Raw genomic sequence first — 12,606 nt, 5'->3', positions numbered from 1 at the left:
CTCAGAACCAAACATGCAAAAAAAACAGAGAACTTTAGTGACCAGTATTGGCCGGAGGGCCCTCCATAACCTGTCCCCTTAGTACAGTCTTTCTAGGATTTTGTTTCAGATGCTAACCCCTTGCTTACCATACATATGTAATTAGGATAATTTGCTCCAGACGGTTGCTTGATGCAAGGACTACACCGAGAATGTATTTCCAGGTATGAGTCAAGGTCTCTTATTTAGCCACAGAGAATATTGTATTGTTTGGGAACTAGTTCGATGACAGACTGCTTCAGCTCTTTTTTTTTTTTTTTCCTTCAGGAAGGAGCTTCCCCTTTTACTATAAATAAACCCAGTGGCAAATAATTGGAGCTTTATCACTCTCTAAAGAAGTTGAGGTGTGCTGTTTGGCATCAAGTTAATGACGTCTGGGTTAAAAAAAAAAGGCTCTAGTTTACCTCTTTTAATCAATCTCTTTTGTCTCTGACCAACATGATGCTTGCTTATCCTAAGAATACCATAGGTCCAACAAAAAAAAAAAAAAAAAGGAAGAAAATAACATCTTATATTTCTAGATATGTATCTAGCCAATGCTTGACATGTAATGAATATTCACAAAATTTTAGAATCACAGTTCTAATTCATTTGATTCAGCAGTGGCAAATATCTCAATAACTAGTTTCTCAGATATTACCATGGAAACCCTTCTTTTACTCACACATAGTGCACAAACCAACCTCTTCAAATGAAAGATCACTTATTTATTTACTTGTTGAACAGTATTTCTTGTGCATCTACAAGATGCTAAGTATTGTAATATGACCTGGGGAAACAATGTAAAAAGGACAAAAATGTTCTCCCCTAATGGAACTTAATGAGGAAAAGGGCTTATTAAAAAAAAAAAAAAAGTAGAATGAATCTGTAATATAATTTCACTTTTGAAAACTAGATTGAATGAAACATTAGCACAACTAGACAGAGGGGAACAAAGAAAAACAGAGATTTGCTTTATATAGCGTTGTCAGAGAAAGTTACTTTTTAAATGGGTATCATTTAAGCTGAAACTGAAAAAAAAAATAGGTAAAGGTTAGGTATTTAAGACCTGGAAGCAAGAGCCTTCTAGCTAGCAAGATAAGTTTGTACAAAGACCCCAAAGGGAGAAAGACTTTGGTGGTTTTTTTTGTTTGTTTGTTTTTGCTTTCTTTTTTAAGAATTGAAGACCTCTGTGCTAAGTATAATCATAGGAGTGCAATAAGCAAGACTGGGTTTGGACAAAGAGAATCTTATTTTGAATAAAAGGCACACACATGCAATTAAGCAGGAAAACATTGAGGAGGCTGTAATTGCAAAAGATGGCAGTAGCCTGATCTAAGGGGGTGGCAGGGGGGATGGAGACTAGGAATTGTGAAAGCTGTGCGCTTACGTGAATGACATAATATGGACAGGTGTCCAACATGCAGTCACATCATAGCTTCGCGGGGGGTGTGGCAACCACATTTTACAGATAAGGGTGCTGAGGCTGAGAAAGGGTGAGGGGTTCCCCAAGGCCATTAAAAGTTGCACAGATAGGTTTCCCAAGTCCTTGCACTTTCTAGGATCTCTCGGTGCTTCCCAAGGAAGCAGACTTCGAGATTCCATTGCCTGTGTGGCACACTTCTTAGAAGTAAGATTCTGATTAAGAGTGAGCAATTTTCAAAGAGGAAAAAACCCAGCTCCTGTGACCAATAAAGACACTTTATCCACAAGCATTCCACAAAATCTCCAGTGAAAATAGATAAAGCTTAGGGAGAAAAGTAAAAATAATTGTCCGTTGATAAACACCAGCAATGAATGAGTTCGCTACTTTATTTTTAAAATTTCTGTTGGTCTTTTTCTAATAAATGTGAAACAGTGAATCTAAAATATGGCATTTTATAATACTCATGAAACAATAAATTTAGGAGATTTAATTTTAACTTCCCTGCCAGCAGGCATCTTTCAGGAGCTATCTGCATACACAAGAGGGAGACAGGATTGATTTTAAAACAGATGAAATTGATGGCCTCAACAAAATGCATAAAATACTATTTTCATTTTTGGGGGATGGAGAAAGGAGATGGTAAATTAGTAGAATGCATAAAATGCTTTTTGGGAAAAATTATATGTAACAAAACGTATTCAAGATAGTCATTAACAGAAGTATGACTTTTAGAGCTCACCTTTGACAGAAGGGAAAACATAAGTAAAAAATACAGTGGAAGGATTTGAAACTAGAACAAACTGTGAGTCACAGCGTTGCCATTTACTAATTTTGTGACCGTTAGCCTTAACATCTACTAAACTCTCGTATTTTAGAAATATCTAGTGCAATATCAAGTACTTAATAAGTAATTGTATTATTATACTTATTATTAGCATATATTTTAGCAAATCTCATAATCTAAAAAGCAAAATATAGTTCATTAGCATTGTTTTGTTATTTTGCTCTTATTATATTTACATGAGTTTGATTTGGAGGAGAACATTATAAATAGTCCCTCAATGGGTCAATATAACAAGACAATCTAGTTCCTTATATTGGGATAACTCTTCCTCTGATAATTTCCTACTATTTTATTTATTGATTGAAGGGAAGGCTTGTACTTTATTCCTCTCCATACGAATTTGTGAGTTGACTTTTTTTTTTTTCAAATATGTTCGAGTCAACTTACAGGAACACATACAGTCTGAATCTCTTTGTGAAGTCATGTTTGCAGCTGATGTACATACCGGCTGAACCTCTTCTGGGATTCCGAATTCCATGTGTTTTTTTCTGGCCCCTAACCTAAGTGAGATCAATGATCCAAAGAGACAATGGTATCAGGGCTTGTTTAAAAATCTTGGTCTATTTCATACAAATATATTTTCTTTGTACTATATTCAACCTCTAAGTTACTGAACGAGAATTTGGGATGGAAGCAAGGCGGGCGCATGGGTATGCTCCTTTCCATTTGTTCTTAGAAGCCATGTTGATCGTGTTTTTGAAGAAAGTAAAATCAACACCTGATAGTACATGACCTTAGGTCTAGGCTTTGTGCTAGAGACAGATATTGGTTAAGATGTGGTACCAAAGGAGCTGACGGACTCTTGGAAGGGCAAGGATGCACATGCAAGCGATGCAGTGACCACCAAGCTATGCAGACACGATGCCTCCACACAAGTGGGAAATCCTCCAGGCCTTTAGGTTTCAGATGGAGTTTTGGAGGATAGCATTTCTCAAAGGGGTGCCTGAGAAAATCTTGTAGGGTGTAACACATCCGTAATATGGCGCGGCGTGTGGGGTGTGTGTGTATGTGGTGTACCTCGTAAGGTTGCAAAGCACTTGATTAAAACATTCACAACATTGCCTTCTGCTTATTTTGTTTAACTCTAAGATTCCCTTGCATTTATAGGTGCATATGAGTCATGAAGGGCTATGTGATCTTTGGCATTTAGCAAACGCCGCTGATTATAAAATCTTTCCAACTTCCTTCAGAGGAAACTTGTTAATAGTGGTATATGGAACTCGGTCAGAAAAATCCTGCTCCAGGAGGATAAATGACACCACACAGGCTCAGCCTAGGAAGTGATGTTTATGATGTTAAGGAGGCATCAGGAAGTATTCCTGCAAAGTAGTATCATGGAAGATGGAGAGAAAAGATTGAAAGGAAGCGGAGTCTTCTCAGTTATGTTAGAAACGGTGGGTTTTACCCTGTTATGGAGGTTTCCAAAGCAGAGCAAGTGATGGAATATTTTTTTAACATTAATTCAGAGATGCACAAAATACACAGGCAATATACAGAGTCCAGAAGAAAAAAAAGGGCATGAGAAACTGGAAACTCCAGACTTTGTATAAACACATTCTTCACTTCACCTTAGCTTTAGGAAGAGAAAGGGCAGTGAAGGAAACAGAAACAGAAGAAAATATCAAAAGGCCTATAAATGAGTTTATGCAGGCACAGCCCCCCAATGTCTGCCCAAAGGACTAAGGATTTCACTTAGTCTTTAAAAGAGACATATCAAATCATAGCTGTAGCCTCCTGTTGTATTTTCCATAGGTCAGGCTCCCATGGTATATGCTTTGAACAGCCACCTAATGGTTTTTAAAGACAAGAATGTCCTCATGGGGAAAAAAGGGGGGGGGGGGGCAGGTGAATGGAAAAACACTCCAGGTAGGAAAAAAAAAAAGTCTTGGTAGAGATTGGATTACCATGCAATTATAAAACAAATATCCAGGAACTATCCATTAAATAGCTATGCACAGTGCTTATATTTGAACTATATTATACATTTTTGAAATAATGGAACATAATTGGGTCATTGTGTGGATTTAATATAATTTCTGAAATTCCAGTATTTCCTTTTTTTAATTTATCATCATTGTTATGACTTGACTTCTCTTGTGTGCATAACTTATCTTCAAGGACCCCTCGTTTAGGGGATGGTACTTAACCTATTTTATTTCATTCAGTTATAGAAATCACTGATCATCTGGGAAAAGCTATGGACCTTCCCCTCCTATGTGTGCTTTCATTCAACTTCACTTTCAAGTTGAAAGGTTTGCACCATAGGATGGTCATTCATAGATCAACCTTTCCCAAGTTAAAAACTCCTGCTCTAAGAAACAAAATTAGTACTCCAGGAAAGCTAATATTGGTAATCAGGCGTAAGCTGGCAGTAATGGGCAGACGAATAAATAGAAAACCAAAGACCATGCTGTCCTTCCTGCAGCAGCTTTGGCTCCCTCTCATTCACCCCACTTTCCACACCACCTTCCATTTCACACCTCCACAGAAAGACTTGCCAAGAAACAAGGAAATTAAGTTCTATCTGAGAAAGTGACAGTGTGCTGTGGTTGCAGATACTACCTTGGCTATCAATGTGGAGTGTTCCTAGAGCACAGGTGTATATTCCAGAAGCTTTGGAAAGCATTCCTAAAGCTGCAAAAGTCCTCTCTCACCTTGTCGACACTCACAGGGAACTCTGACTTCTAAGTGTTCATTCTGTGGTGCCATGTGTCAGAATCAAAAGAGGACCTTTATCCCCGCAAAGCAAAGTGCATGAGCAACAAGAACAATAACGGATGAGTGCAATGTTATGTGCTCTCCAAGATATCGAAGGTCTAAGCCCCGATTTAACTGAAATATGTGTGCAGAATGTATGAGTGTCTACAAGATTTTGAGGCAGCCTCATGTATCGGGGCAGGAGGGTGCAGGTAGTTATTAGATACATCTGGGATCAAATGTTATATATCAAATTGTTTATGCACTAGGGTCCCAATCATCTCTTCATACCTACTTCTCAAGGTTATGTGAGAATTAGTGATGATGATAAAATATGCTGACATCGTTTATTCACTCATTCATTTATGCAATACATGTTAAATAGTTATCATGTTCTGTTCTTACAGCTGTGAGGGGGATACAGATCCAACCAATCATATATAATTATGCCTGATACCTAAGAATAAATCAATTAGTAATATCTGTAGAATCTTATGAGATTTCTAACAGATCCCATGATAGTTCTTTTTAAGATTTTATTTAATTATTCATGAGACAGAGAGAGAGAGAGGCAGAGACACAAGCAGAGGGAGATGCAGGCTCCCTGCAGAGAGTCCGATGTGGGACTCGATCCCAGGACCCCGGGGTCACCACCTGAGCTGAAGGCAGATGCTCAACCACTGAGCCCCTGGGCACCCCCGATCCCATGATAGTTTAATGGTTGTAAACAGATCGGATCATCAGAAAGGTATTTGTTTATTGGATGTTTGCCTTTCAAAAAGTTAACACAGTGATAGCCCACTGTTATTTAATATTTTTGAAGTAACATAAAATAGTCTAAAGTTTATCTCTGCTAATGAAAACAATCTAAGGTTTGATGTTGATAAACAACAAATCCATTTTTAATAAAATGGTCAGAATTATGATGTGGCCCCATAATGCTCAAAATTTTTCTTCTTTTAGTTCAAGCCTTAGGTTATTTCATTTCAAACTAGTAATCTCAAGAAATAGGATAGTCTGCTCCCATAGAATTCAAAGCTTGACCCTGAAATCCATTTCCTTATCCCAACATTCCAGATATATAATATATATATATGTAATATGTATACCAGTTTATATATGTATATAGATACACATTATATATATCACAAATATATATAATATATATACACATATATATCAGGGTGTCTCTCTCTATATATAAACTTTCAGCTTCCCTTGAAATTAGTTCACAGTAAATTATTAAACATTAGATTTTTCAATTGCATCCTAACTTTTACTGGCAGAAAGGAAAAATATTTACACTAAATGTTATATACATATTCCTAAAAATCTCTGACTTCCCCAGAAATTTTTATGTCATTTCCGTTGAAACAGTATTCCAATTATCTAAAAGTTAACTGACATCATAGCAGCTCACCTGGGGAAATGCGTGTGATTTTCATTTGCCATCTACTCAGTGTGCCTATAAAATCTCTGTAGAGTGTACTTCTTTGAATAAATCTGTTCTTTTTCTCCCATTGTTTAAAGTTAAGTGTATTCAGATGTTATTACATCAGTGAAAATTTCAGCCTTTTAGATAGGAGTATCTTCATGCATTTTAATAGCATTAAGTCCTTCAAGTGATTTACCGAGTGTCCACTTTTAGATAAAATGTCTAGACAGTAGGCATCTGCATTAAGATAAAATGAAGTGTCAAAAATGGTTTAAGCCAAATTCTTAGCTTGTTCATGGGTTATTTGGAAGTTGATTTTAAGATTCACCATTTCATCACTTTTTCCCCAACACAATACAAACTCTCCTAATGAATAATAATAAGGAAGCTGTAAACACCAATCTTCTCCCTTAGTGAAAAACAGTTCCTCTCAGACTTCAGCATGCATCAGAATCACCTAGAAGGCTGTTTACAATGCAGATTTCTGGGTCCCACCCCAAGGCTTTCTGGTTCAGTAGGTTCAAGAAGTTGTATGTCTAACAGAGTTCCTGGTTTAAATAGATGGTGAAAAAAAAAATATCCATTGCAGGTATAATGCTTAGACCAAACTTCTGAGACCTGGCATGACAGGTAATTATACCCTTTAATGCAGGTAACCTAAATTATTGCATCTATTATTTTGGTCCTGGTAGCTTAATTAATGAAATAATTCACAAAGATCCACTTGCTGGCACGTATGAGTCTTTTTCATGCAGATTATTTAGAAGGATTAGTAATGGTATACAGGAGATCTATCCACTAAATACACCATAAGAATGCATTTAGCCATGAGTGGTTTTCACTCCAGGATATCAAGAAGTGCTCTTTGCATTGCCCTTCACTTGTGCTCACACACTTCAAGAGTTACTTTTTCAACTGATGCACCTGAACATTGGAGTCCTTTTGAAGCAAAATTGGATAAAGGGAGAAGGGAATGCTCCATATGCTCACAGATAACTTTTCCCACTTCTGTTCTTTATAACTGCCTCAAAGAAGATTCCTGTCCAATCCTTCTCTTAAATATGTGTACATGTAGGCTAGCCATGAAAGAGTTCTTTGTGTTTCTCAGCTTCTCCCCTTGGGTTTCCATTCTTTTTTTTTTTTTTTTAAACTAGAATCCCAGGGTATCTCTCTGCACTTAAATGTCAAGGCAAAGGTGCTAGGGTTCAGATACAGTAAATATAATTATATTGCCATCTAATCTGATGAGGTTAGCTAACTGGGTAACAAAAGCCATTACACTTCTCATGGGACTATGTCATGAATAAATGGTAGTGACTCTAATAAAAAAATGACAATAATGATAAGGACAATGGCTGACATTCATTGAACATTTACTAGGAACCAGATTCTATATTAAGAGATTGACATGAATTTATGTCAGCCCGATGAGAAAGGTACTTTTTATTTGCAATTTTAGGAATCCATGAAAACTAAGTTTCGGAAAGACTAACGTAACTCCCTCAGTATCATGCAATGAATAAACGGTAAAACTATGGCTTCTATGAGGGCTGCTCCATTTCAGAGTCCATCACTTTGATGACTGCTTCACTGTCTTAATCATAGGTTATATTTCGCACTACTTTTTTGTTATATTTTTACTCGAGCTAAGCACAATGATAAGACATTTTACAAGGTCCTTAATAAAAGTAAAACACCTACCAGGTAAGAATATGTCCCAATTTAAAAATGAAGGAATGGAAGTTGAGAGAAGTTATGTCTTTATGCCTTAACCTTAATGCACCACTCACCATATAGTATGTGCTCGATACAATGCAAAAGTCACAGCTATTGTGGTTCTCACAACTACTTATATGATCAGTTACAAGGCAAAGATACCCTTTTCTCAAAAAGAAATGATCTATTTTTTTATCTTTAATGAATTGGCAAAGTTGAATGGGACCTTGTTGTTCAAACAGTCCTAATATATTAGATATTGTCATTATGTTCTCTAAATTCCATAAACCTGAGAGCATTTCCCTGTTAATTCTTTCTACGGTATATCTGATATCACCTTAACTGTCATGTTTTACAGGCCTTTTTTTTGTTGTTGTTGAAATTATGTTGTAGCTATTTATAGTAGTAGTATAAACTATAATTTTTACTATATTAACTGTTGTCCAGTGTTTCATATTGAAGTGATTAATATCACAGAATCATAAATACGAATTATTAAGCCGATTCTCTGACATCCCAAGAAACAACTTAGCACTAAGTTAATGCAGCTTTGCAAATGAAATAAGCACATTCAACCGGCACCAATTCCAAGTATGTGTATCTATCCAAACAGTTCTCTGCACAGTGGTAATTCTCCTAATCCCTATAATTTATTCATCTCAGGATACACTCCAAAGCATTGTTTGCATGTGTTATCCACTCACTTTAAAAACAGTATTCATTATTGGGAGGGAAAAGATGCAATTCTTCAGAAAGGTTTGTTGCAGGGATGTTTGTGCCGAGGAACATTCTATTTGGCAAACATTTGTAGCCAATGAGTACAAAGAGATGTTTTGAGGGTTCAAGATTCAAGTTCTTTACTTCCAAGATCCTCCCAAGAGCCACATTACAATCACTGTAACAATTCCAAATCTCATTTTAGATGCCTGTAAATACTCAAATTGGAAAGAAACCTGTAATTACCCAGTGGAATTTTCAAATAGTCTTAAATTTGCTATTTTGAGCCACAGACACCAAGTGGACACAAAGGTAATGACTTTAATTCTTATCTATTTATCAAAGCTGAGGTTTTAATGCAATAAATGTTTCTCCTTGTTCTTGGCACAAACCATCCACAACAACTCAGAAAAACTGAAAAAAAAAATAATATTGGACCACACTAATAGTCCACTAAAGAGATGTCACTCACCTTAAAAGTCCGTATAAGCCCTCTGATGTCATCAGAAATGCTGACGTCAAGTTTTATGTTACAGGTTATTCAAACAGTGAGTGCCATGGACAAAGATGATCCCAAAAACGGACATTATTTCTTATACAGTCTTCTTCCAGAAATGGTCAACAATCCGAATTTTACCATCAAGAAAAATGAAGGTAAATATATTAGCCCTGTGAAACAGGGTTGAACATAAATTGGAAGATAGGATGTGATTTGATAATTTGACTGAACATATCAGTAAAATAACTTTTGTTCACCCATGAGCAACTGAAACTTAGCTTATCAGCCTAGCGGCTCGGTAATTACATCACTTCCTCTTTCCAATATTGAAACAATAGATAAGAAAATTGTTAATGTGAAAGTTAATTTTATCCTAGGGAATACCTCAATCACCTTACTCTGAAGAATGAACAGTAAGATTTAACCCCTGGGAAAGTTCCAGGAATTTTTAGATACTGAGATATCTGTTAGAGAAGGAACTGGCTTATACTTCGCAGTCGTTAAGTTTTAATTGAATGTTTACCGAGTCTTTAGGGAAAGCCTATCCTAATTTTGCCTGATTTGTGGGTACACATTAGAGGTATTTGTTTTAAGCCTGTACCAACTTTGATAATAGCAATTAGATCAGGAAATCCTTCTTGAAGGACACTCCTTATCAGTATTATTTTGGAGCTAATATAAACTGATTTTATTGTTAAGTCTTTCACTCGTGGAGAACATTTAATCCATTTCATTATTTCTTGAGAACCGAGTTTGGATTAACTATTTCCCTTAACTATTGTCTATTACACATGAAGGTCATAGATCTCTCTCTCTCTCTTTTTAAAAGTCTATCTCATCTGTATATTTTTTTGTTTCCTAAGCTGCTGTATATTCAACAAGCATTTTTCACTGTTTATTTTGGCCCAGGTATATGTAAGTCTTAGTTTCAGCTGATTTGGAATGATTAGCAAAATAAATGCATTGTCTTAAGCTGTCTCTCGGCTTTACTATAGGTACTTGTTTGGATTTCTGAATGGTCTCCATAAGAGCTATAGCCAATTAGAAGAATAAAATTTGGTTCATGACATTTGTTTGGGTTATTTGCTATGTTCTGTTTCAGGGAGGTAGTGAATTTTGCTAACATTTCCTCCGTGAAATAAAATAACATTTTATGGCTCTTGTTAAATACATTATGACCTTACCTTTTAACAGAGTGCTACTTAGTTCTTTGGGGAATGCTCTGATAGGTGTGAATGCATCACCAAAAATGAAATGACAAAGTCATTATACAGATAGTATTCAGCTGGCTTCCACTATTCCAAACGTTAAGGAGACAAAATCCTGTTCTCTCTCCTCAAAATGGAGTACTCCTTTGTTAGCCTCCCCTAATCAGGAACTGTAATCCAAATACATTGTCTTTGTTTTTCAGTTAACAACATTCTTTTTTTTATGGAAGTCACATGGATATGTCTAAGATGAAAGCCAACTCAGAAATCCCAAGCTGCACTAAAAGTCTGTGCATAAGTGTGGTCCATTCTCACTTTGATTGTGAGCTAATAGGTATCAGTCATTATTTTTGCATATGAAATGCCCTACATTTAAAAATTCTCTATGAAGGAGTGTTTTCCCATCCCAAAGGTTCTGAGCTTCTTGGCATTTTCCGTGCATGCAATATCAAGATATGCCTGTAACATAAGTATGACCCATCAAAGGCACTACATAAACATGTGTTGAGTGAAGGAGAGGTTTGTTTGGGGTGTATGGAAAAGTGTGGTGTTGTAGTATATCTGTTATGCCCTAAACCTATTAAAGAGGAGATTTTAGTTCGACAGTAAATGAGTTTTGCATGCTTTCACTTAATTTTGGAATCAATAGAAAGTAAACAGTTTACACACTTAGATAACCTCTTTTTGGCCTATCACATGTTTCGATAAGCCCTTTAATAGAATATTTAAAAGACTGAGTGTTATCTGTTTTGTTTTGAAACTAGAAAATGGAAGTTCCACTTTTATTTATGTCACAGGTTTGTGTGTGTGTGAAATAATTGGGAAAAAAAGATGCCAGGTGTTGCAAAAATTTTGTGGAAAGAGTACTCTCTGTGCCACAATTGTTTATTTTAAGTTGTGTGTTTATTTTGCCGAGACTGACCACATAATTTATTATTCCAACTGGGACATTTTTTTCAAAGTGAAAGGGGTTGCTGTGGAAACCAGGACATATGTTCACTGTGATTTTGGATTTAGGATCCAAATATTCAACATCTCCATAGAGTAAATCATGAGCCCACTGGTCTTTGGAATAGATATGTATAATTTATATTCTATCTTCCTTTTCCTAGATCAGGAATTCATGAGTTTTGCTCCTTAGACCTCAAACTTTTTGGCATCTGGATAGTTACTATAAAAATAGGAAAAAAAAGTGGTCCCTTCTTCATATGTAGAAACAATGAAAATAATGGGAAAAAGTTGTCAGATTTAAAACGTCAAAGATATATAGATAAGTAGATAGATAAATGACTATTTTGTTAGCCTATTACCCATTCCCTGTTAATGATAAGAGAATATAAATACCAAAAAAAGTCCAAATACTAGACATGATTTATTTTAAAACTATGGTATATTTTGTGTTTGAAAGATGGAGAGAATTGGGAAGTCATCAGAGAGGGAGAAAAACCATGAGAGACCTTTAACTATAGGAAACAAACTAAGGGTTGCTGGAGGGCAGGTGGGTGGGAGGGTGGGGTAATTGGGTAACGGACATTAGGGAGGGCATGTGATGTGATGAGCACTGGCTGTTATATGCAACTGATAAATTATTGAACACTACATCTGAAACTAATGATATTGGCTAATTGAATTTTAATAAAAAAAGATGGGGAGAATGAAATGGTATAATCATATTTAGAATTGTTTTTTTCTACATAAGATGGACTTTAAAATGGGCATCAGCTGATGTTTCTCCACTGGCAGTGTCATGATTTACAAGTACCAAGGTAAAGATTTTGAGAGAGCCAATATATCCAAATTCATAATTGATGAGTGGACGATCCCACCATTTAATTAGATTCTTATGGGAGATGGTTTTAGTATTTGGCATTTTCTGAGGAACTTGTAGCCATGTCATTCAACTTGAAGTTACTGTGATCTTTCTCCTCCCTCATATAGATTGGGCCTTCTGCAATTTTCAGCTGACTAATTTATAATCAAAGACAAAATGAGATAGAAATTAGCTGTCTCTTATCTCCTACACAGTTGAGTGATTTCACAAATAAT

The 12,606-nt window shown here is 36.0% G+C and overlaps 1 protein-coding gene across 5 annotated transcripts in view; it reads left to right on the top strand.

The window, feature by feature from the left end:
* Positions 1-12,606, top strand: part of LOC144306243 (cadherin-8) — a 358,000-nt gene that overhangs the window by 294,166 nt on the left and 51,228 nt on the right. For all 5 annotated transcript variants that reach the window (XM_077885712.1, XM_077885706.1, XM_077885704.1 and 2 more), the window contains one exon: positions 9,390-9,507. In XM_077885712.1, coding sequence (XP_077741838.1) covers positions 9,411-9,507 — 97 coding nt within the window. In that variant the 5' untranslated portion in view covers positions 9,390-9,410. The remainder of the gene's footprint in view (positions 1-9,389; positions 9,508-12,606) is intronic.

This window comes from Canis aureus, chromosome 3 (assembly GCF_053574225.1).
Source record: "Canis aureus isolate CA01 chromosome 3, VMU_Caureus_v.1.0, whole genome shotgun sequence".
Classification (NCBI taxonomy): domain Eukaryota; kingdom Metazoa; phylum Chordata; class Mammalia; order Carnivora; family Canidae; genus Canis; species Canis aureus.
Note: the sequence above shows the minus strand (reverse complement) of the source record. Positions and strands in the feature narration are given on the sequence as shown.